The following is a 26,537-nucleotide window of genomic DNA, read 5'->3' as shown; positions in this document are numbered from 1 at the left end:
GTCCAAGGAGGCGCAGGACCTGTGGCATTGGGCCGTCGCCCAAAGGATGTTTCTGGTGCCGTTTCATCTGGCAGGGATAAAAAACACCATCGCCGACTCACTCAGCAGGGAGCTGCGCTCGTGCCACGAGTGGGAACTACGGCAGGATCTAGTGGATCGCCTCTTCCGACGGTGGGGCACACCCCAGATCGACCTGTTCGTGACGGCGACGAACTCCAAGTGCCGGAGGTTCGCCAGCAGGTTTCCCCAGCCGAGGAGCATGGGCGATGCTTTCTCGTTCCCCTGGGAAGGCCTGTTCCTCTATGCGTTCCCTCCACTGCCACTGCTGATCCGGATCATCAACCAGCTCAAGAGGTCACGGTGCAGGATGATCCTCGTCGCACCTGCGTGGCCGAGGCAGATATGGTTCCCGGACCTTCTGGACTTGTCAGCGTCCCCGTCAATCAAGCTGCCAGTGGAAGCGTATCTGCTCTCCAGGGAAGGAGGCGCCATCCTCCACCACGACCCGAAGTCGCTGAACTTGCAGGCCTGGCTCCTGCAGCGCTAGAGTTTGGAGGATACGATATACCGGCCGACTGCAGAGAGGTTCTTGCAAAGGCCAGGGCTTTCTCGACTCTTAAATGCTACGGACATAAATGGAAGAGGTTCTCTGTCTGGTGCCACGCACAGAAGATTAACCCTCTAAGGATTACGGCTCCCCAAGTACTGCCGTACCTGTTGACGCTGGCCAAGGCTGGACTGGCGCACGCGTCCATCAAGATTCATCTTGCTGCGATCTCCTGATACACCAGAACCACGGGGCGGACGTCCTTGTGGTCTCATCGTCTGGTGAAAGAGTTCATGAAGGGACTGTTCAGATCGTTCCCGCCGGTGAAGGCTCCGGCCCCGGCGTGGGAGCTCAACGTGGTGCTGACCAAGCTCATGGGACCTCCGTTCGAGCCTCTGCACTCGGCCCCGTTGAAGTTCCTGTCGTGGAAAACAGCGTTTCTTGTGGCCATCACCTCCGCACGACGAGTGGGAGAGATCCAGGCCCTATCTTGCAAGCCACCATACTTGACTTTTCACGACACGAGGGTGGTGCTCAGGACGCACCCCTCCTTCATGCCCAAGGTGCCGTCGAAATTCCACCTCAACGAACCCTTGGTGTTGCCTGTGTTTTTCTCGTCGCCTTCGTCGCCGGCTGAGAGGACTTTGCACTCGCTTGATGTGGCTAGAGCGCTGAAGTTCTACGTGGACCACACGAAGTGTTTTCGGAAGACGTCACAACTCTTTGTGAACTTTGGACCTTAGGCTCTCTCGAAGGCTTCCATTTCCAGGTGGCTCTCCGGCTGTATCATGTACTGTCATCGGTTGGCAAACCGACCGCTGCCTGGCCGTCCGAGAGCCCATTCCACCAGAGCGATCGCAGCTACCACGGCGTTCCTATCTGGTGTACCCCTGCTGGACATATGCAGGGCTGCTACGTGGAGGTCGACGCACACCTTCACGAAATTCTACTGCGTCGATCGGGATTCCAGGGAGGAGTCCAGGGTCGGCCAAGCAGTGCTGCGCAACCTGTTCGCCTGAGGTGAGCCTGGTGAGGAGGTAAGATTGCTTAATGTTGAGTTTGATGTAATGCTTAATGTTGAGCCTTTGCCACCTCCCATGGTTGTGCATGTGTGTACTGCTATGTATTCTTTATTCATGAGCATGTGAATCCATGCCAGACCCCATGCTGGAGAAGGAACAAGTTACTTACCTGTAACTGTTGTTCTCCAGCATGGGTCTGGCATGGATTCACATGCGAACCCTCCCGCCTACCCCTCTGCGGCTCTTCACTTGGTCATACTGCCACTTCACGTGCTTCCAAATCTGAAGATGGCTGCCAGAGGCGGGGCTTAGGTAGAGGGCAGTCATTGGCTGTGGTCAGTATGACGCAGAGACCAGTGATTGGTTACTACTACGAAAGACAGATCAGAAACGAAACTGATACTGTTTTTTTTTTCTTTACCGAGGATTCCCAGCCTGACAACGGGGAATATTCATGAGCATGTGAATCCATGCCAGACCCATGCTGGAGAACAACAGTTACAGTTAAGTAACTTGTTCCTTGATCCTTCTCGACCTATCTGCTGTGTGAGATCTGATAGATCACGATCATCTCATAGACACGCTTCTTAAGGTAGGGAAGTGCGAGTCCCATGCCACAAACCAGTTTAAATCCTTCTTATCCAATAGGCAATCCTCCATCTCATGGGATGGTGTCTCATCTGAGTCGGCCCCAATTTGGTTTGGAGTCCCTCAGGGGGCATGTGTCTCACCAACCCTATTCAATCTTTACATCAGACCTCTGTGTGACCTGCTTGAGTCACTTGGGGTTAAGTTTACCAACTACGCTGACGACACACAACTGATTCTGGAAATCGTTGGAGACTATGAGAAGGATAGCAAGAACCTGACTACTATACTTGAAGTAATAGAGAGCTGAATGACGGAGCATTGGCTCTGCCTAAATGAATCTAAGACTAAACTGCTATTGTTCGGGGGTACAGGGGCGACAGCACAACTGGGTCATGAATAGCAACAGTTTAGCATTAAAAACTCTGTCATCACAGTGGCAGATAAAGTTAAGACCTTAGTTGTATTCTTTAACACAGACATCAATACAGAGGCACACACCTCTTACACTGTAATAAACTGAAACTACTACCTGAAACTGATGAGGAATATTAAACCACTCATCTCAGAAGAGAACTGTGCTTCGATTGGCAGAGCCATTATCCTATCATGTTTTGATTACAGCAACTCCTTGCTGATTGGAGCTAAGATAAAATGCATCCAGCGGCTGCAAACTCTCCAAAACGAAGCAGTCAGAATCATCAGGGGTATCCCTAGATGGGAACACATGTCCGCAGGGAGAGAAGCATTGGCTGCCCATTGTGGTTCGGATCCACTTCAAAACAGCCAACATCGTCCATAAATGTCTTTATGGGCAGGCCCAAAAGTATCTAAAGGCCCGTACTTTCCCTTGCGTTCCCAGCCGGGCGCTAAGATCAGCCAATTTGGGAACAATTAAATCGCTCAGATTCAGAAAGGCCGAAGAATTTGCTAGAGCCTTCCCGACTAGGGCCACACAGATGTGGAATAGGCTTCCAAGCAAACTCCGACTGGAAAGAAATATCAACAGCTTTCGTGCCCAATTGAAAACATTACTGTTTAAAGGTGTTATCTAGCACAATTTAGCATATCCTTGAGATCCCTACATAATTGTTTAGTCCTGCCTATTAAATGTCCTTCCGTGTTTATGTGCGCCCTGATGCCATAGGGTTCCCGGCGCTATACAAATAAATAAATAAACCCCATTTATGAAGTCTGTGGCACCCATGTCCTCAATCCACCATCATTCCACAACACCCAGGTACTCGCTCCACCCTCACTTCCCAACACCCATGTCCTCCCTCCACCCTCACACCCGATCGCCCATGTCCTCCCTCTACAGTCATTCCCCAACATCCATGTGCTCCTTCCACCCTCACACAGAACTCAATGTCCACAGACAGTTGCTTTACTCCACGCTTCCCTGGTCCAGATGGAGACTTTGGTGCCCGCATTGCAGTGCATCTTGGTCTACTGGCAAGGGGTCCCTCTGTTGGGGTGGCAGAATTGGAGCTAATGGAATCAAGTCCACCGATGTGCTGTAGTGTCAGCAACAAAGCATGTTGCAGCACCTTAAAACACGTGTGTATAGGCTTGTTATAAATGACATATCATATGATATCATATCATAGATTCAGTTAATTCTCGCACTCTCTAGCCAACCAAGGTATTTCAAGCAGTGGATTCTGTGAGGTGGCTGCACTAGCGGCCAAGATACTTTGCCACCTAGCAAGATGCACCCTGCACTGCATGCTGCATTTGGAGGTCTGTAAGCTCCTCCATTCTTTGCTGCCGCTGCTCCATCCTTGTGAGCCTTTCCCATATGACTGTCAGGGTATCTTGTGGCAGCTTATCTGGTGGGTAGGCAGGGGAAGGGGTGTCATCTCGGGAGCGCATTCCACATCCATCATCTCCATCAGCTGCAAGCTCTTAGTCCTCTGTACCAATATCGTTGTCAATATGGAGCTGCCACAGTGCACCCCGAGCAACTGAGGAACACAGACGCAGATGCAGGGGGCTCTCTGCTGGGAAAGGGTGCAGGTGCAGGCAAGTTGTCCTCCGAGGATGCGCCCACATGTCCTCCAGTGTGCTAGCAATGAGGCTGGTGACCAGGGCAGTCTCACAAGCACCTGGGACCTGACCATCAGTGATGGCAGTGTGAAGATTGGACACGGCAGGGGGAGTGTTGACTGATGTTGTGGGAACCAGTGTCATGCTGGATGCAGATTTCTTGACTGGGGGTTTTTGTGTGGTTTGGCAGACTTTGTGCAGCTTTGCCAGTTGTTTGGTGAGCCCCAGTTGTGGCCTCTGCCGGTGCAAGTCCAGCTGCACGTCTGCTGGCGTCATCTGCCTGGCTGCTTTGTGAGCCTCCTGTGGGAATAAGGGGCAGTGCTCATTGACATGCAAGGTAGTTGTTACCAGTAATTACAACCATGTATCTGGTATGGGCTGGCCATGATACGTCTCTGGAGTTGAATGCACATGATGGGTCGAATGTGCTTTGTCACTGGAAGTGGGTGTTCCCTACTTCAGTCATTAGCACAGGGGTGCTGTACCACCTGAGATGTCTTCTGAAAAGCTGTTTGGTTTGTCCCAAGGGCACTTTGATGATGTCAATCTCACATACTCAATATCAGGGCCAAGGATATAGGCCTATTGTTAGGATTGAGAGATGGAGTTAGTGAGATTGACATCATCAAACTCCCTTAGGTGCATCAGATAGGCTTTTTTGGTGAACGTGCAGTATGTTTTGGTGCCATAGTTCACATTGCCTTACACTAGTTGTTGTTGGGTTTACAATGTTATTTCTTAGTAGCGTGTTGTCAGGCACATTCATGGATACAGGACGTACTTTGTAATGACGGTAAGGGGACATATGATGTGATTCATGACGGTAGTATTCAGCTGTCAGCCTGGATTTGATATTGCCATCATGTATTTCGAGACTAGTCTCATGAAGAGTTGTTGCCCTATGTATGGGTCCAACATGCTTTTGGATCATATGCCCTGCTGACTTAATGTTTTGGTGTGTTGTTGGATGACACCAGTTAAATTAAGGTGGAAGGTCATGGCCTAGGGGAAGCACCGGTTCACGTGATCGCATCAGGTGACATTCATTTAGGGACATGGAGCCATTCTATTCTTCCCTGTCAGGTTGATCTGTGCTTTGTGCAATGTGTTAGGTGTTCACTAGACGATTCCCGTGGACATTCTGTGGTAATCTACTTTCCATTTATGGGGCATCTTTCCATGTTTGGCAGTAATACTATTGTTTTACTGTGGTAAGGCTGACAAGCATGGTTGACATGACTGCCACTCAAAAAGGGCCACCTATTCTCTGGCATTAGGGTAGTGCCATGTAAGTGTTTATACCCATGTCAGGGTCCATGCCAGTGCAATGGTGTTATGGAAGTGTTTCACTGTGAAGGGATCCAGGCCCCTATGTTACGACAGGATTTGTACATTGCAGTAGAGGTTATATCTGAGATTACTGTGTTGCATTTTAAACATGCAATTATTGTGGACACATTCATGGCGGTGCTAAATATACTGCCATTTGCTTTCACCTTAACATATTGGGGTACACCATTGTCTTATGTACTGTGTGGCCTGCAGCTGCACACATGACACTCATGCATTTCATTCTCATATGTCCCCTGCATCCTTATTTGTACTCACCTAGGTCAACTTGACTGGCGACTCCATCCACTGCTGTGCCAACTCCCTCAATGCCAGCCATGTCTATGATGCTGGCCACGTTCTCCTCCTAGGGTGTGAGGTGTAATGACTCTGCGGTTCCCCTTTCTGTGGCTGCTGTCTCACAGCTGACGTTGAGAGCCAGGGTGCACACACGTACCTTCAGGTCAGTCCAGCACTTCCTGCAGTCTTTGGCATCATGCTGCACTGTGTCCACCACCACCACGTTGTCCCTGATGTCATTCCAGATGGTGTTCTTTCTTTGTATGGAAGTATTCCTTTGCTGTACACCAAAAAGCTCCTGAGCATTGACTACCACCTCCTCTGCCAAACTCTGCAGCTCCGCTCACTGAATTTGGGCTTGTGGGCCTGCATGTATGGTACCCTGCCCTTCCCTTTGTCTCCTGGCACCTTTCCTGTCTGTATGGGGTCTGGATGGCAACAGGAAGTGAGGGATTATGAATGGATTGTGCTTTTAAAGATGGGCTCCACTGAGCTTCTCGTTGGCAGCATGACACTATTTCCACTCTGCTGTAATTCTGCTGGCGTAACTACCATTACGTAATTCCTGCAATTTCTGGTGGTAACAGTAATGCCTCTGGATATTGGAGGGTTTACCATTCAGAGTTTCTTTTTACGTTACCACCAATGGGTTGTGTGCGCATCCTTCAGCTTCTAATGTGGCGGTAATTCCGCTGCACACCACAGCAGTAAGGGTAATTCTGTCCAGCAGAATTACTGCCAAATTTACCAGCCAACGTGTAATGAGGGCCAGTGCCTAATTACTTAAAGCTTATTTAAGCTATTCTACTAGTCTTAGCATAGACTTCTGGAGATCGAACTGGCAGATATACTTTTCTCTCAAATAGAGGGCATTGCCCTTACAGCTAGTAGACACTTCTTTTCATGGCCTTCTGGCACTTTGTATCTATCCAGCAGCTGGTCAGTTCCTATGATGAGTAGCTGGTCGTTTCTATGACCCCAACACTGAAGCAGAACTATTGTACTAGTGTAGGTCAGAGAGCAGACCCATCTGCTCTGGAAATAATCTTCGGCCATTCAGTGAATTTTGGCAAGACAAAGAAGACCTTTCAGCTGGGAATTTGGAACCTTGATTCCCAAGATGATAAGTTAGTGGACCTTAGTTGCCATTATTATGGGACATCCCTCAAATTATTTTTGGGGGTGTCAAGCTGATGTAGTACCCTATGGTAATATCACAGACATCGGACTTCTCCACACTTCTCTCACACTTTTGCTCCCAAGGTAAGTCCTACCAGAATTGCCTTACTACATGTTTAAATCCCTTGCCATATTTCACCCCAAACCCATGCATGAAGTCTTGGCAAACTATGCATAGCCCAGATAAACATGGGATTTGTTCTTACAAGGGATATTTGGAGCTTATAACACTAACCCTGTCTGCAGTCCTTTTTCACAGTGGCCTAAAGAGGGGATGACTCCAAAGTGCTAGGGATTATGGTAGCAATATTTGAGAACGCCAATGTTAAAAGTTTAGACATATTTGCAGTTTGTATCCTTCATGAACATGGTTTCGCACATTTTGCAATTCATGGTTAAATGTGCAACACTATTTTTTATTTGAAAAGGCAAGTTTTAAGCATTTTGAAGACTTTTCAAATTTGAAATGTGCTCTTTTTTCTGAAAATGACAAAAGGGTCTAGAAGCTGAACATAAAAGGCGAACGTCCCAGGTAATTCATGAATACCGTCAGCTAGTGGAGCAAAGAAAGCTATTGTGGGTCCAGACCATCTTTTTTAAATAATACATAACCCTTGAATCAAAACTGCTTTTCTTATTATTTTATCAAATGTACAACAGAAAAGTTGAATAACAGCAGGATTTTCCAGGTTCTAATGTAATCTGATTTGTTTCTAGGTTGCCATCTTCTAAACCAACTGTTTATAAAAGTTATTGTATCAATACCTGCAAAATGGTTCAGTCAACCTCCATTTTCCTGCTGTTATTCATAAGGCTTGCATCACTATTGCAATATGAAGGTAAGTGCAATGTTCTGCTCTATGCTTGTTCTGTTTTGTGTTTGCTGTTGGCCCAACACACACGTGCCCGAAAGCGCATTGCATTTGTGACATCTGTTTTATAATGGCATGTGAATTCCGAGTCCAAACAAGTCCTTCATGTGTATATAAAAAGAAATAATACGGTTATATTGTTCTCCTTTGCCAGTTTTAGTCATGGCCATAGAGAACTTTCGCACTCCGACATAACTCTTGCAGCAGTATGTGGAGTAGTAGGTCCTGCTATTAGGCCCAGCTGAAGAAGTGTGGGGATCCATTTCAACATGGTAGTTGGGGCTTCCCCCATTTCTTACAGCCGAAAACAGACTGGGGCACAGTGGGGGGCATACATTATAATGAGACAAATCCAGCTGGTGGTTAATAGTCGCCAATTATCACGAGACGGCCACCACTAGGTAGCTGAAACACTAAATGCCCACTGATAATGACCTTGTTGTCTTTTAACACTTGCTGACAGAGAGGAATTTACAGCTTTTCGGTGGGCATTTATTGTTTCCTCTCACTGCTGGTTAACCCTCTCAAGATAATCAGCAGCTATTAACGCCATGGTGTATTTCTCGCCTTTAAAAACTCGCTTTGCGGCACTTGCGTTACAAACTTCATTTGCTGGAGCCCTTCATGTTGTCACTCTCAAGTGATGGCCTGAACCGATCCAGTAAATGAAGCTCGTAATGCGAGCGCTGCAAAGCGCACATTTGAAGCCCCTGAACGAACGTTTAGAAAGGTATCAACTTCTGTTTTAGGACTGCTGACTAACAATATGGGAGCAGTTTCTGGGGGGCTCCCTGGAGGTCCCTTTCATTTGAAAAGGTTGAAAGGCCATGACGCCGTCACAGGCTGTTATAGTTTGCCATTTTGGAAAAGCTAGTCTGTGTAAGTTAGGGGGGAAAGTTGTCGATTGTTGATTTTAAGAACTTCTTTAATTTCCATGCTGCTTGGTGTATTGATGTTCTTTCAACTTTTGTGCTGCATTAGTGTGGTTTCAAATATGATAAGAAGGCTCCCAAACTGTAACAACCAACCCCTCCATTATGTAGAACACCTTTCATTGGGCCATTGCAGATTAACTAAGCAAGTTCTTTAATTGGTATCACCTTGTGATGTTACTTGTCTGGGACAGTTCATTCTTAATTTAACATTCAATGTACATTTCCTTAAGGGTGACATCTTTGATCATTGAGATATAACGATGCATGATACGGAATTGACTACTGACCTGTATCATTTGAACTGTGCAGGGGCACAAGGCAAGCCTGCAAACTGTCACTGCAAAGTCTTTTTAGCGAAACATTGCCCATCAAAGTTAGAAAGGCACCCACATCCTCAGCTTTCCTCTGGATGAAGAATCCCACCAAGTTAAGTGATATGTGTGTGATTTGGTTATCAAAACATGCAAATATGTACAACAGTGAAATCAGTTGATGAACTCCCACCAACATATGCCAAACAGGTAAGGATATAAAAATGAACAAAACAACAACGGAGACCGTGGCAATTAAAGATTACAAGTCTGTATTTAGAAATGTGTTTGGTGCGATCAAGAATTGTAACTCATCCATATTTGCAGCCCAAATGAAGAAATTGAGATCAGGGCATATTAGTCTGACACTCTTAATTACTCGTGTTAACTTATTTTGACATGTTCTGGGTTTTTTATTCCACATTAAGCGATTTAAGCAGACTTTCAATGAATACATGTATATACTATGATCCATACACATTTGGTATTATTATATTTTTCATTGCATTTCTCTTTCAATATTACTCATTGATTCTGTTTTAAGACTTTTTTAAATTAGTAAGAGTTTTTAAGCATAAAGAGGTTTTATGTGTATTAGTATGAGTTATGCCCAAATATTTAAAATACTAATGTTGATACATGTGTCTAGTAGGATAATTAATTAATTGGCACTGTCTAATTGTAATCCTTAATTAAACAGGAAGATTTCTGATGGCAAATGACCTTTCCAAATGTCTGCTCAAAACATTTAAATATTTGGAACACATCTTTATTGATATTAGTAGAAAATATACAAATCCAGCAATTATTTCACTTACTTGGATGTGGGACAACCCATCATTTAATTTAATGTTTGTTTGTTTGTTTTATTATTTATAATGCGCGGGTGTACCCGGGGGTATCAGGGCGCAGACTTTACAAGAATTTTCGAAGCTTGGTTACAGTACACGAGGAATATACATAATACAAAAATAGGTGCACAAATGTTATATACAGTATATACAAATCATCAGTAAGGCCAGCAGGCGGTAATGTAATATACAGGTAAGCAGGAGGCACACGTGGTTACGATGTGTGCGTGTAGCGCTGGACACTGCCTAGTCTTAGTGGGTCTCCAGTTTCAGCCAGGAGATTAACTTGGAACGGAAGTTCTGATAAGGCAAGTCTACTCTAAGGTTTGGAGGCAGGGAGTTCCAGAGCTTGGCAGCTTTTACCGGGAAGCTGTTGCCTCCTATGGTGGCCCGTTTGTAGTGGGGGACAGATAGGCAATCTTTGTATGCGGTTCTGATGGGTCTTGAGGAGGATTGTTTGTGGAACCTGTTGATTAGGTAGGTTGGGGCTGCGTTGTTGAGAGACTTGTGGGTGAGAGATGCCGTTTTTAAGAGAATTTTATCTCTGGTGGAGAGCCAATTGTTCTGTTGGCTGAAACCTGTAATGTGTTCTCTTCTGGAAATGCCCAGAGCTGCTCTGAGAGCGTTGTTCTGAAGGGTTTGCAGTTTATTGGTGGTGGCCTTGGTGGATCCTAGGTAGAGGGCATTACAATAGTCGAGGCGAGACAGAATGAGGGCTCTGGCGAGTGTCAGACAGCTAGTGTCAGACAGGAAAGGTTTGGCTGCACGGATTAATTTGCACGTGTAAGCCGTGGAAGATGCAAGGGAGCTCACTTGTTTTTTGAGGGAAAAATTGGAATCTAGATAGAATCCCAATGTTTTGACCTCTTGTCCGACTTTGATGTTGTTCCCGTCAATCATGAAGGAGTTATAGGCCGGGCCAAGTTTCTTTATACTGATTGTGGTGCCTAAGATGATGAATTCTGTTTTATCATCATTCAGGCATAGTCCGTGAGTAGCCATCCATGCCTGGATGATGATGTACACCCTATTTAGCAAGGCCAAATCCTTTCCATAATCTCCTGAAAGCGGAAGGAGGATCTGAGTATCATCTGCATAGTTAGTGTAGGTGATACCGAGATGATCCAAATCATCGAAAAGGGGCTTGGTAAATATGTTGTATAATGTGGGGGAGACACAGGAGCCCTGAGGTACACCACATGTGATGGGTATAGGGTCTGCTGCCGCCGTGGGAGAGAAGACCCTCATAGTCCTGCCGTTGAGGAAGGATGTGATCCAGGTGATGGCCTCACTAGAGAAGTGAGCCGAAGTGTGGAGGTGTGAGCAAAGGACAGAATGATCGACCAGATCGAAGGCTGCAGAAAGGTCGAGGAGGAGGAGTAGGGCGGCTTGCCCGTTGTCTCTGAGCGAATCGATCTGCGCTTTCAAGTCAATAAGGGCGGTTTCAGTCCCGTGTTGGGGACGGAATCCAGATTGTCTAGAGCCTAAGAGGTTGTGTTCTTCCAGGTGCTTCTGTATTTGTACATAGGCAACCTTGTCCAGAATTTTTAGTAGAAAGGGAACAGTAGTTATGGGACGGTAGTTTGTGGGTATGGCTGGGTCAAGTGTGGGTTTTTTCAGTAGAGGTAGTACCCAGGATTGTTTTAGGTTAGTAGGGATGGAGCCAGTGGCAAAGGAGGCATTGATCAATTTTGTAATGAAAGGGGAGAGGTCGCGGGCAGCATCTTTAATGAGCTGTGCAGGGCATAGATCTCCCTGGCAATTAGACGGTTTCAGGGACAGGATAATTTTTTCGACTTCCAGTATGTTGACTTTGGCGAATTGGAAGCGGGCTAGGTCAGTGGGCATGGGCTTGTCCGGAATTTTTGAGTTGCGGGTGTCATTCAGGGATGCTCTTTTGCTGGTGATTTTACTTTGAAGAGTCGCAATCTTGTTTGCTAGGGCTCTTTGAATTTCTGAGCACCAGTTTTTATCTTTGGTGCACGTGTCAAGGGGTGCAATGGGGGTTTCTATTTCTTTAAGGATGGAGAAAAGTTCTTTCATGTTAGATTTAGCTTGGGATATACGAGAGTCAAAGGAGGCTCGTTTGGCCAGGTAGATTTCTTTTTTGTAGAGTGCAGCTAGTTTGGAGAGTTTTAGTTTGTTAGAGACTGATGGGGATTTTTTCCAGATGGCCTCGCAGTTTCTTTTTTGCTGTCTTAGTTTTTTGAGGAATGGTGTGTACCATTTGTTAAGGTGCGTTTTCGGTTTACTGGATCTCAGTTTAAGGGGGGCGATGCGGTCCAGTGAGGTGGCCATAATCTTGTTATATTCTTCAACTAAGGACTCAGGGTCCAGGTTATCAGGAAGTGAGTTGAGAGTGGGGAGTAGGTCAGGGATAAGTCTTTCTACTGTCATGTTCTTCTTGTTTCTAGTGAGAGTGGGTGGGGCCTTAATGGTGGGCAGGGGTGAGGGTCTGTCGGTGGAGAGCATAAATGATACCAGATGGTGGTCAGTCCAGGCTTGGGGTGAGATATTTGTAATGTTCACTAGGCAGTTGTGGTCGGCCACCCAGTCAAGTGTTCTACCTTTCGTATGCGTGGGTGTCATACATCTTTGCACAAAGCCTAATTCAGTAAGAGTATTAGCTATGGTACTAGCGGAATGGTCTTCTAGGTCATTGTAGCCCAAGTTAAAGTCTCCTAAGGTGAGAGCTTGAGTGGAGCTTTTGAGGTTGCTGGACAGGATGGAGTTAAGGTCTTCATCGAAGGTGCCAATGGGGCCTGGCGGACGGTAGATCAAGTAGATGTTAAGAGTTTGGGAGTTAGTGAGTGGTATTTTGACTGCTAGTGATTCGCAAGAGAGGGCGTCGTTCGAGGTGGCTAGTCTCATGGTGAGACTGCACTTATGGATAAAGGCGACACCGCCTCCTCTAGAATTAGGGCGGTCTTGTCTCAGGATGGAATAGTTATCTGGGACTGCCAACATAAGCATAGGGCCTGCTGCTGGGTGTAGCCAGGTCTCAGTGATGGCGAGGAAGTCCAGGTCTTCGGTGAGTATTAAGTCTTAATATTACATTGATGCATAAACCATTGGCTAAATATGGTGATATATATATATGTATGAATTTCTAATTAAACATTGACCCCAGACACAAAGATTGTCAAGGATATGCATCCCAGTTTTTTTGTATTTCTAGATGTAGTATTATTTCAAACTACAGGGAAAACATTGGAAGAAAGCATTGCAAAACAGTGGATTGGACTAATGGATTGCATGTTGATGTTTTTCACTGTAGTGTTTGCACACCTGTTTACTTTCACCCTGACCCATACTCCCTGCTGGTTTTACATTGTAGCGATATCTTCATACTACTGGCTGACTTGAACTGTGAGAGTTTTTCCCTGCTGGTTTTGCACTGCGAATGTTGCACCCTGCTAATTTGGCACTCTGACACTTGGACGCTACTGGTTTATACTGTAACGTTTGCTCCCTGCTGATTTGTGATATGTGCTTGCTCCTGGGTACCCCTGATAACCCCCAATTGACGTCCATGCCTCTACACAATCCATTTTTCTTAGGGACTCTCCACTATCTTTCTTGTCTCTACACCTTTTCACAGACCTTAGGGTTCTTCTTAACCCTTTGGCTTTCATATAGACATGGGTATGTGTGCCTTCCCTTGCATTTACTGAGGCATGACTACTTTCTTCAATTAACCAGGGGTCCACTCATCTCATCTGGAGGGGAAGAGGGATACTGCGGATCACTCCTTGATCCAAGCTCTGATCCAATAGTTTCTCTGTTTCACTCCCTATCTCCAGACCTCTTCACTGTCTTTCTCTTCAAGTACCTCTTCACAGTATAGGGCATAGTATTTTCTTCATCCGCTCCTTAACCAGATCTCTCTTCAGTGTTTATCTTCTCTCTACTGCCCTTTCCTGCTTTGAACTCACCCTTCAACTCACCCACAGGCTTTTCTTCTTTAGCTGCTTGACCAGACCTCTCCTCAGTTTTTCTCTCCTTTGCACTGCTCGAGTCTTTCTCTTCTGTAGACATCTCCACAGTCTTCTTTTCTCCTAGGGCCTCCCGTCAATCCTTCTTCCTCAGGACCTCACCACAGTCCTTATTTCCACGGGACCTTCCGAAAGTCCTTCTCTTCTCAGGAACTCTCTGTGATCCTTTCTTTTTCTAGACATCACTCTTATTTCATAGGCCAGTGTATTCACTCTTTCCCCTGCCTTCAGGTTTGCCTGGGTGGCTTCCGTCTCCCTACAACATGACCTTTCAAAAGGTGAAGAGTACTTATCTACCACCACCCCATCCCCAGTTGGGGGCCTTGTCAGGCAGGCAATATTGTTAAGCTCCTCCCAGGGGTTTGTCGTTTTAGGATTCTGTTTTTTCAGAGCCCAGCCCTTGGCCTCTCTAGCTTTGTCTGGGTGTTTGACATAGAGCCTGGCTTTAGGCACCACCTCCCGTACACCACTGGTCCTTGTGGTTTGATCTCCACTTTTAGGCAGGTAGCACTTCTGCTGTGTGATTGAAAAAAGGTATGCTACCTCAGCCAAGGTAGCTGTCTCCCTGTCTAGCGACGGAGCTATGAGTAACGGCTATGCTTCCTTCTGTTCTTCACCCATTTGTGGTTTCCTCCAGACCTTTTTGTACAGCTGGGCTAATGGGCCTGTTTGTAAACTGGCTTGGGATTGGTATGTTCTATGGGAAATGTGTCTGATTGGGCCTTTCTCGCTGTTTTCCTTAATTGGGTCTATATACAATTATTCTTAAATCTCCTGGCATTGGTTAGAAGTTAGATTGGTCTTGTTAGGTTCAATGACATGTTCTGCTGCTTTAAATATGCCAGTGACTTTGGCACCATCTTTGAACTCAGTCTTTGTGTGGTCACAGCTTTGTGGTGTACCACGGCTGCAGTGTCCCTGTCTGACCACACGAAACATGGTCATATCCCGTAGCCAGTCTAAAAGTGTGGGCGGGGGGACGTTTTCTGATCCAGTTAATGGAAATCCCACTCCTTGCAAGCAACAAGTCGAGCCTGATGAACGTGGTGTTGTATTTCTGCTTATCCGCAAATAACACTAGCAGACAACCCATTGGATCTAGAGGGACTAGCCCACCCACCATGATTTCCAGTTCAGTGGTGATGCTCTGCCAATAGCCCGCAATTACGTTACATACCCACACCATGTGGATAAGGTCTGCATCTATGACATTGTCCAGACTGGTCTGTAAAAACCTTGTCTAGTGCATAATGAAGACAATGTGCGTACTTGTAGTGAATTAGTGACATTTTGGCACTAGCAGATATATTCATGGTAGGTGTGCAAATATAGGTCCACTGGCTCTCGCTGATCTCCCTGCCAAGGTTGCCAGACTATGCTGTCACTGCTGCATGCATGGGCAGTGATCTGTTGTCTTGGATGGGATTGTACAATTTCGATATTTGGCCAGCCATGTTGTCTGACAAAATCACAATTTCAACTAATGTTGATAGTTCAGGTGCCTCGGGATAGATAGCTAGGCCAATGCGATTGAAGGATTGCTTTCAACCTGTGGTAGCGCCAGGCAAGAAGTGGTTTAGTTGCATGAAGGCTGAGTGTCGGCGGCTCAGGTGACACCGTACCCTCAAACATTATACCATCTCATGCTCTTAAGCCTACCCGGGACCATGCATCTCATAGAGGTGGTTTGTGTGTTACTCTCAGGCCTTCCACTCTGGTACATTGTAGCTTGCTTGAGAACAGGACAGGATCATTCTTTATAATAACTACTCTTGTTCAGGCCCATTGTGTAGATGTCAGAGGGTTGAGTAAGTGTGGGGGTTGCATAATTGTTAAGATGGATTTCTGAACTCTGACCTGGTGGGCAGAGGTTCAGAAGGCCAACCTAGTTTCTTGGAACAGGGTAACCTTCTGGACAAGCCAGACCAATCAAGGTAGAAATGGCAGTGGTCAAGACTAGGGGCCTCATTACACGGATGGCGGTAAGGATTTACCGGTACCGGTAAAATACCGGTACCGGTAAATCCTTACCGCCTTACTACGAGGTCCCTTTGCGGGTTGGGGGATTTAATGCCTGCTTTTTGCAGGCGTTAAAAACCAACCCGCAAAGGGACCCAGGGAGGTAATTACGGTACCGCAATTTGCGGTACCGTAATTAGCGTCTTCCCCATTCCCATTGAGCCCTATGGGCCAAAAATGGGAATGGGGAAGGGCAATGGTGGAAGGGGGAATTACCGCCCCGCCAACCTTGGAATGGGGCGGTAATTCCCCTTTCCGCCAAGGCGGTGCCGGTATTTTACCGGCATGAACCATGGCTCTAATAGCGCCATGGTTCTCCGCCATCCGTGTAATGAGACCCTAGGTCTTAGGAGGGGTGAGGTTGACTGAAAGACCTCAATGAGCACACAGAGCAAAGGACACTTACAAATCACTCCCAGTCAGGTGTAGATATATTAAAAATACAAATACATTTATTTCAAGGCCTTTGAGTTTCAACACAGAATCAAACCACAGTAATACTTTTAAATCAACACAATCCTATCTAAATACATATATACAAGACGAATGGGGTCTAAAGGGTTAATGCACGAAATGGGTCCACAACCTAAAAGGGGAGGAAACAGGCAGTGCAAATAGTATTTAGTCCCTTCTGCATCCAACACACTCCTAACTAAGAGGCAGTCCAATCCCTAAGAAGAGTGGAGCCTATTGCTCAAATGTACTTGCACTGCTGGTGCGCGCAGTAGTTCAAATGGGCAAAACGGGGTCTCTTCAAGGGTCTGTAGCAGCTCAGGAAGGTGGGTGAGTTGATGAAGAATAGGTTCCCACTATTCGAGGAGGGCCTCCACTAGAGGGCAGAGCCGATTCGAAATAGTTGGGAATAGTTCGCTAGTTCACACTAGCAGTGGAAAAGAGAGAGGCCCTCAGGGGCCACTCGTGAATAAAAATGGATGGATGCGCTAGGGGCCACCGGTTAGGGTTGCAATTACTTACCGACCCCCGGCGCACTCCAGACCAAACTTCGGCAGTCGAGTCCACTTCGATTGCAGGTTCAAATGTGGCAATCTTGCGGCTCTGTGGCTTTCAGCGACGAAGTTACAGTGTTGATTCCCCTATGGGACAGTGGCAATTTCTCCGCTCCTGATGGATGGATCAGGCCAGTTCTGCTGCAGCAGGGTTCAGGGCGCAGAGGACCACAGCTTCAATGAACTTGCAAAGTTTGTCACCATGGCTGGGCGACATGGCAACCGCGGAAACTCTGGTTCGGGCGCACTCACTTTACTCCAGACCTGGGAAACACCAAGTGAGAGGGCCGTGAACACAGAGCTTGCGATGTGCCACGTTTCAAGGGTCTCCTCGAAACGGCGGTGGTATCGGAGCCCAATGTCTGCGCAAGCTGGTCAGTCCACTGGATGTTCCAGGGACACTTCCGAAAAGGCTTACTTGCAGGGTAAAATGAAGGTGCCGAGAATAGTTGGTCCCACTATCCAGTGGGTCGAAGCGCCTTCGCAGACCTTCTAGGACGATCAGATGCAGAGGGGTCCAGTGGGACGACAGCAGGCTTGGAGTGCCAAACTTTCCAGCGGGTCACCAGCGGTTCCTCGACTCGGGTTCTTAGTTTCAGGATACTTGGATCCTATCCTTCGTTCAGTAAGAACTCCAGAGATCGACATGGTATGGGTGTTTGGGGCCTTCTCTTATCCAGAATCTCCTTCACACCAAAACGAAGAGGACCCAATGGGAGATTTGCTAACATACAGGCATACCATACGTGGACCAATCATGCACCACAGTGGTCCCAGGCATTCACAGCACTCCAGACTCTCTGGCACCCAGGATGTGTATTGGAAACAGACGTTCCATCCCACATCCTGGAGGCACACACACAAGGCATGCCCAAATAAGGACTGACCCGAGTCGGCTCGACCTGGGGAAAGTGAAGGGGCAAGATGGCCAAAGGACAGGACAAAGAACCTCATGGCATGGCCATTTTGGAGCCAGGCCACCCAACCGTGCCAAACGCGGTAATCCTGGTTTACCTGGCAAGAAAGGGTTAAAAATATGCAAAATTATAAACTACCACCAGCCCTGTCCAAGACACATATGCACTTGTCCTAAAAAATCCTTTGAGAATATCTAGGGCCTTTGGAAATGATTCGACCGAAGTGCACTGTACTGTAATGTACATTGTACACTTGTTACATGTTGCAGAAAAGTTGCAACATGGACAAGGACTAAGGGAAACAAAGTCTCTCAGTACTGACTGTCTTTAAGGGCATGTCAGTTTCCCCATGAAAAGTGAGCGAAAAGCCCAGGGGAGTGCAGCATAAGGCTGTGCTCCTCTGGTAAAGCCAGACTATGGTGTTCAGACATCAGCAAAAAGTTGGCGGTACACAACTGGAGGGAAAATTACACATATATGGGTATCTTTTCTAACAATAATCCCACCAGCAAAACATGCAGTGGGGTTATTAGGGTGAGCCACATTGTGTTTAATAACTAGATATCGGTGTTTCTTGTCCAATTTATGTCAGTAAGTGGCAAATTGGGCTTGGGTACCTAAACAGTATACATAGAAGTCTGGTATTTTCAGGTATTCCCCTTCATGCGTATGGCTTACAGAGTGTTTCCCATGCCAGTCTACAGACCTTATTTCCCCACAGCAGCTTTACAAGCAGTGTTTAAAAAAAACCTGGGAGTTTAGGTAGATAAGCAGTGCTTAAAACAGATATGAAAACATTGGGATTTAACGAGGGTAAGCTGCATTATTCTCGGTAGTGTGTGTGCGAAAATGAGCTAAACAACATGGCGCTGTTGCGCGGCCACTTTGGACATTCACTCCCAAACCGCAATGAAAGTCTACTTTGCTGCGAGCTCAGTTAGGAGGCAGACATGATTTCTGCAGCGGTTGCAATATTTTAGCGTGAAGTAGATGAGTTCACTGTGTAGGATGGTTTTCGCACTGTTAGCTCATGGACGAGCCAAGAGGGGAGTCAGAGATGTGCATGTACATTGATAATGGGTGCTGGTAACGAGAGCGCAAGAAACAAGCTGGTTTTTCCACTGTCTGGATTTTTCCACTCTTGCCTCTAATACTTGCTGTCTGTCCTACGGCCGGGGGCAGTTGGTAACCTATGAGAGGCAGTGATTCGTCCCCCTTAAGAAGAGAGGTATCCCAATGAGGAGACAGAGAATTGTAACCCCGGGTGATGAAGTCTCGCTGAGAGGGAGGCTGCTCCGCCTCAGACCCTGTTAGTTAACAAAACATCTCTCTGCCTACCTGCCTTGGGACTGTGTGGTGTTGCCGTGGCTGAGATGAAGCTTTGTCGTACGACTGCCCTAACAGTGATGTATACTTGTTGTGTTTGTCCTTGATCATGTATCTTTGTATAACTAGTTGCATTTATTTCATAGTGTTATGCATGTTTATGGAATATGAATAAAGCGCTTGTAAAGAGCCAATTATTTTCTAATTACTGGTCTAAGTGTATGTTATTGCCATCCTGAGTCCAAGAACTTTTAGTCCGTGCAATAGGGTGAGTAATTCTGAGGTCTTTACACATGTCAGAAAAGCAAAACAGTCCCACAGCCATCGGGGTACACAAAGGCGACAAGCTACAGCGGCATATTTGCACATCAGCATCACTCGTATTGCCCGTATCGGTTACCCGCCTGCAGCGGGGGACAACACCAGGAGGAATTGTCAAGGCTCAAGTAAGTGCAGCGTGTACAGCGGCGAGGGGGAGGAGACGGACTATGGCAGACTCCCAAGCCGTCCGGCGTGTCTCGTTCCGCAATTACACTGACTATGAAAACGGAGGGACGGATGCTTAGGAAATCTGTGGCTTGCTTGATTTAGCGATTCAGTGATTGCTGTTGATAAGTTCCAGTGTTGTTTGGGGGGCTGTGATCTATTCCATACTTGCTTTTCTTCCCGATCTGAACTCCAGCGTTATCCACTGAGGCTGCTGAGGCTGGAGAACCAGCTTCTGCAGGCTTGTTTTAGCAGCTGTAGCCACTGATGTCGGTTTGAATTTAATTTGATAATTTCACTGGCAACTGCAGAACTTTATTTTACTCATCTATTCATGGTCCCTGAATTTTGGGCCAATTTGGGACGTTATCATTAGTCTTTACCTTTGAATTTGGTACTATTGGATTATTTAATTACATGTTCTACAGCTTTACTTTCACACTATTTGCACACCTTTTTAATGTACAGTATTTTTAGTGGCCTTAAAGACTCTTACATTGTTTATGTTTTTCTGGTCTATGCAGACTGTTTTAAACTTTTATATTCTCTCATAGGGGAGCTGGAAATGATTGCAGGTGGCATTATCACTATCTTTACAGACCTGTTTGTTTACATTGGGGGCCTTAAATACTTAGGCACAGTGTTTTTGTTTTGTCTTTTTTTCACCACTTGACTGCTACATGTTGCCTCTCCTGTAGCCATTACCCCTTGTAGCGACTATTTTTACACCTACTCTATACCCACTGGCAGAATGAGTAAAAGAAAGGCGTTGAATCCCCTACGTAATGGTTCTGCCAGAAAGCGCACCACAAAATTCGTGGAACGCATTGAGGAAGCCAATGCAATGATTGAGGAGATAGCCGGGTTTCCGAAAAGATATCGACCCACCCAGTGGAGGACCTGGAGGTGGCGGGAAGGGGCCCTGGCCTAAAAGGATGACCTCTAATTGTAGTGTGTTGGCAGTTTATGACATCATTGAGGTAGTCGGGAAGGAGGGGGTTCCCAGGATTAATAGAGACAGAATAGTTCCTAAGCATAAACTCAGCATTGCTGAGATACAAAAACCAGCTAAAGAAAGCCTAGGCTCCCATAAGGTAAGTCTGGCTACACTAGTGGATGTGGGTAAAATACTCCTAGGTTGCCAAATTCTCAATCAACAAGCGGGTAATGAAGGGACGCTATATAATGTATCTGTGGAGGTTAACCTGCTTTCTTCAGGAGCAAAACCCAAGGAGGGTGATAGCAGTGGAGAGGGTTAGGGGAGGAGTAATTCCACCCGTGACATTGGTTGAACCCATCATTACCTAGGCTCCTGCGGTTAGATTCAGTAAAAAATATCAGATACTCAGTACCCTGTCTATTTCTGGTGTTACCCCTCCGCTCCCCACTGCACAGGATAGGCTGAGTGGGTGTGAGGCCTGCAGGTGTGCTATGGAAATTATAACCTTAATCCGGAAGAAGAATCAAGATCTAAGAAATTATTTGAGCAGGCTAGCTAAGTGGTCGAGGGTTTGGTATTGCAGGTCCCAGCCCCCATATTGGCAGCGGGTGGTGCAGGGTTACCGGCCCAAGGGCCCCCAGGCGGTGGAATGCTTTGCCTATTAGGCCATGTGGCACCCGAGGGATTAGTCGACCAGAGAATGTGTGGCAAAAAAATGGCCCTGTTACACTCCTACAGGGGGGAGGGAAGCAGTTCTCTGGCTGCAGCGCCAGCGATACAAATCTTTTGCATGGGGATTAAATATGACAATACACATAGGATGGATATTTTTTTATCTAATGAATGTTCCCAAGCCCCATGACAGTAAATATGAGCGGGGGGAGGGTCTCATTAACAAAGTTACACAATGGCTGAGAGCCAAGAGAGAAGAGTTCCTTTCCGTGATCCGCAGTGATATTGTTTCCTGCGAGAGGCTAATTGGCCCCCATGGGAGTAATTCAATAAAAGTACAACTTAAATATTCCTCTTGGTTCGAGGGGTACTGGAAATGGTCTAAAGTCCGTTGTGGCCAAGTAATTTGGTAATTGGGATAACAATGCTCCCGCCTGCCTGGGATGTTCCTAAGGCCGGGGGAACCCGAGGGAGCGATCAGGTTCCCAGGGTTACATGTTTTGAAGGCGCAAAAGAGGATAATTTGGGTCAGCAAGCTCATGATCAAGTAAGAACTGGCAGCATGTCCTTGGGTGGTAAGAAGCATGGGGGGCATGAATTCCTGTGATTAGTTATGCTCCTCTGGAGCGCGATCAGGAGCAGAGTCTGGGGCGGACACGCTAAATTACCAACAAAGTGTAAGTTCAGCCCAGCTTGGGCCCGGGGTGTGGGTCTTATCATGGAACATTGCTGAGGTCAATAAACATATGCTTGATAATGACTGGCTTTCTTTTGTCCAATAATTTGGGGTGATTTGCTTGCAAGAAACATGGGCTCTGGTGCCACCAAATATCCAAGATTATGCCACCTTTGCCATTCCGGCACCTAAGGGTGAGAATGACCGTCCAAGTGGGGGCCTGTTGATATGGGTGAATATTGCCTTTACTAAATCTGTCGAGCAGATAGATACTGGTTCACCAGATCTTCTGGAGTTACATATCAAGCTTAGGGATAATTGTGAGATCCTGCTGCTAAATTCCTTCAACAGAATAATTCCAGGAAAGGGTGCAGAGCTTTAGGGACGATAGCTGAAACCGTCCTGGCATGGAGACTGTCAGTGCGGGGGCTTGTGAAGACCATGGTGGTGGGGGACCTCAATCTCCAGTATGAGCCCCTGCATAGCATGGTCAAAACCCTGGAGGAGGAGGATAGTTGCTGGCGGCTGGCGATCCTTAGCGCAAGCTTTCCAACTAGGCAATATAGGCTTTCAGGAGAGGTTGCTATCACCTTAATGTCAGCTAACCTAAGGACTTGTAGTGGCCGATTTCTGGGGATATCCCAGCTGTCGAAACGTTCCACAACAACTTGTCCAACAGTATCATTGACTATGGGGGTCATTACGACCCAGGCGGTAATTACGCCAACTTTACCACCATGGTGTAAACTATGTTTACACCATGGTGGATGGCGGATTTACCGCCCCATTCCAAGGTGAGTGGGGCGGTAAATCCCCATTTCCCATTTTACCCTTCCCCATTCCCATTTTTGCCCCATAGGGCATAATGGGAGTGGGGAAGGCGCTAATTACGCCACCGTAAGTTACGGTGGCGTAATTAGCACCAAGGCGGTTTAGCGCCATGGATTTTAATGGCTGCTAAAAGCAGCCGTTAAAATCGGAATCAGGCGTTAAGGGTTAACGACGGCGTTAACCCTTAACGCCTGAGTTGTAATGAGACCCTATATCTTGGTAAATATTTAGGCCTGGAGCTCCATAAATTCCTTTTGCATTTACAATAGGGTGGAGAACGATCATCACCCCTTGCTTTTGGAGGTGAGTGAGGCTTTCTGGGCAACAGTAATTGATAGAGAGGCAGAGGCGTGGACGGGGCCGTCACAGGGGAGAATTTAGGCCATGTCATGTGTAATATCAGCTGGTGTAAGCTTGACCTTGAATTTTGTGCCAGAAGCTGGGTAAAGCATCTGGTGTCATCGTGCGGCGTCCCTGGAGGATATGGAGGAGGTGGAGGCTCCATTAATGCGCCGCATACAGTGTCCTGAACGCGCTCAGCGGTCTATTCTTTTGGTTTTCCCCACGCCTCTCTCCCTTCTTATTCTCACCTCACCCACTCCGCTGTGCATTGCAGCTACTTTGCTTGGATCGCTAACTTTTGGTGAGACGATAGTCTCCTTTCTCTCCTCTTGCTCTGCTTTACTTCTGGCCTGCTTTGCTGCCTTTCTCTCCGCTGCTCTCTGCGGCACTGTTGGCATTCCGGCATCCCGTCTCTGTAGCTCAGTCCTTCTTTGCCTCCGGGGCTCTTCCTCCTTTCCTTATTTTCCCTTCTCTGTTTACTTGTTCCCTTATTTTCTCCTTCCTGATTGTGCTTGGCTACACGCGCCCCTCGCCAGTTATTCTCCTTTACTTCCTGCTTGCTCTAAAATCCCCATTTGTGCTGATGCCTGCTACAGTGAAATCATTACAGGGCTACTCGCCGGTGATCCTCCTTAACATCTTTGGATCTTATATCAAACGCAAAGGCTTTTTTTTTAGCCATTGGCTTTTTCCCTTTCTTACTGGCTTTTTCCAGAGGGCGGGTCTCTTGCCTTAGCTGCAATCGCAGCAGGAATAGTGGTTACCTCCCGGGGTCGGCTATTTCTCTACAAAGAACGAAAGACGACCAAAAAGAAGTACCCCTCTGCGCAATCTGACGAAGAGTTTGAACTCTCATCCAGGGAAGACTCAGGTGAGGACGTTAACCCATTTGAGTACACCCGGTTCAGATAGGCTACCCATTGACTTTTATAGGAATGAGATTGCAGTTTGGGTGCCATACCTAATTAGGTTGTTTAATGTAATCCTGAACATAAATGCGGTACCAGAGTCCTGCAGAAGAGCAGAGATGGTCCCAATCTATAAAAAAGGCCCTAGAAATGACCCCTTGAATTATAGGCCCATTTCACTTCTGGATATAGGGGAGGAATTATTTGCCAGGGCATTGCTAGCACATTTAGATTCCTGGGCTAGCATTGGAACAATAATTAATCATCGCCAGGCGGGGTTCTTGGAAGGACTGAGCACAGTCGACCAAAGTCTTCGACTAAGGTTGGTGTGTGACAAGTACGCAGTCCTGAGAAAAGTTAGTTTGTATGCAGTCTTCGTGGATCTGCACACCGCTTTTGACACTGTGCCTAGGGAGCGTCTCTGGGAGATATTGAGGAAGCAGGGTATCCCAAGTCTGTTGCTGACTGCAATACAGAGCCTGTATAGGCAATACCGCAGTGGTTAGATGGGGAACGGATGGGAGAACCTCCAATAGTATCAGAATAATTAAGGGTGTCCTTCAGGGATGTGGCCTGGCTCCCAAGCTCTAGTGTTTGTTTATTAATGGTTTGATTGATGAACTACTGGCAGTTCAGACGGATGCAACGACATTGGCAGGGGAAAGTATACTGGCCCTGCTGTTTGCTGATGACGCGGTTTTGTTATCTTTAACACGCGCGGGCGTCCGCAAACAGCTGGACATATTCATTGCATTTTGTAAAAAGAATGGCTTGGCACCAAATGTCGGGAAGACAAAAGCCATGATTTTCAATACTAATGGCAGGAGGAAGCAAAAGGGACAGAATGTGGGCCTGGATGAAGGGGTGATTGAACAGGTTGCCATATATGACTATCTCGGGATAAGAGTAATGGCAACCTGTGGCTGTGCGATGCAGCTTGAGAAGGCCAGCTTGACATTGGGGAGGTATAGCGGGTCACATGCCGTGCTGCTTGATAGTTTGTCGCACTAATCTGGGCAGTCGTTCCATTGTAAGAGCAAACAGGATTGGCAATTATGGGCAACCCTGTCTGGTGCCCCTGGCCAACCCAGACTTTGGAGATACATTCCGATTGGTGATTATGCTCACAGTCAGATTTGAATACAACAATTTTATCCAGCTCACCGGATTCGGACCAATTACATACCATGGGAGTGCCCTCCAAAGAAGCTCATCTGCTGTGAGGAAGGCCTCTAGTGCCATAGTATCGTCTGTATCTAGTTTAGTGAAGTATGTTTTATCAAGGAACTGATCTATTTTATTGACAGTGCAGCAGGACCTTGTAGTATGTAGCATCTTATAGAAGGCCTCAAAACCCTTATTTATCTCTGCGTGTTCTAACAAAGCACCATTAGCATCAGTCTTTATTAGGTGTGTTGTAGTGTTGTTCTTGTCCCTATCTACAATCCAAGCAAGTAGTTTACTAGGTTTCTCACCTTCACTGTGTTTTCTAACCCCACCATACTCTATTGGTGTATTTCCATTCAACTTTAGCCACTTTTCTGAATTGCTCCAGTTTTTCATATGGCTAACTTCCTGCTTGACAGATGTTCTGTTGGGTTTCCAAGTGTTTTAATTCTCTCTCCACACTGGAAAGCCTCTTGTGAATAGCTCTGATGATGGCGGTCTTCTTTGATATAAATGCACTCCTTACATGGATTTAAATGCCTCACAGAGGGTCCCCTGGTTTGGGTCTAAGGGCCTCATTACACGGAAGGCGGTAAACCATGGTGCTACCAGCACCATGGTTGCTGCCGGTACCATACCGGTACCACCATGGAGAAAAGAGGAATTACCAACCCATTCCAAGCTTGGCGGGGCGGTAATTCCCCCTTTCTCCATGGCCCTTCCCCATTCCCATTTTTGCCACATAGGGCATAATGGGAATGGGGAAGGAGCTAATTACGGTAATTCGCACCAAGATCCCTTTGCGGGACCCAACTTTAATGGCTGGTCTACACCAGGCGTTAAGGTCGGGTCCCGCAAAGGGACCTCGTAGTAAGGCGGTAAGGGTTAACGGTCCCCGGTACCCTTGCCGGTGACTGTTAACCCTTACCGCCTTCCATGTAATGAGGCCCTTATAAGCCCTTGTTGGTATCAAAATATAACTCTGTCGGAGGCCACCAGGGGGCGCAGTCAAGATGGAAGCCTGATTGCGGTGCTCCGGCCCCTCTCCAGAGTAAGTGTGGAGTTCTGGCAGAGTTGATGGGCGGGGAACCGTGTTGACGGAGTCCCCACACAGTGAGTTGGTAGCGGCATCTGTGTGCCGAGCGAGAAGTGGCCACAGCCTGTTGTGGTAGAGAACGGGGCTGTGAAATGGGAGGCTCACTCTGCAGCAAGGAAAGCTGGCCATGAGGTCGGAGAGACACAGTGGGCCGGCTGGTGCAGCTGCAGTG

The 26,537-nt window shown here is 46.9% G+C and overlaps 1 protein-coding gene across 3 annotated transcripts in view; it reads left to right on the top strand.

The window, feature by feature from the left end:
• Positions 1 to 26,537, top strand: part of SRPX2 (sushi repeat containing protein X-linked 2) — a 1,035,003-nt gene that overhangs the window by 44,271 nt on the left and 964,195 nt on the right. For all 3 annotated transcript variants that reach the window (XM_069612957.1, XM_069612956.1, XM_069612958.1), the window contains exon 2: positions 7,732 to 7,853. In XM_069612957.1, coding sequence (XP_069469058.1) covers positions 7,787 to 7,853 — 67 coding nt within the window. In that variant the 5' untranslated portion in view covers positions 7,732 to 7,786. The remainder of the gene's footprint in view (positions 1 to 7,731; positions 7,854 to 26,537) is intronic.

The sequence above is a fragment of the Ambystoma mexicanum genome, chromosome 5p (assembly GCF_040938575.1).
Source record: "Ambystoma mexicanum isolate Mex_15411 chromosome 5p, UKY_AmexF1_1, whole genome shotgun sequence".
In the NCBI taxonomy this organism is placed as follows: Eukaryota; Metazoa; Chordata; class Amphibia; order Caudata; family Ambystomatidae; genus Ambystoma; species Ambystoma mexicanum.
The sequence above is the reverse complement of the archived record's forward strand: the minus strand, read 5'-3'. Positions and strand labels throughout refer to the sequence as shown.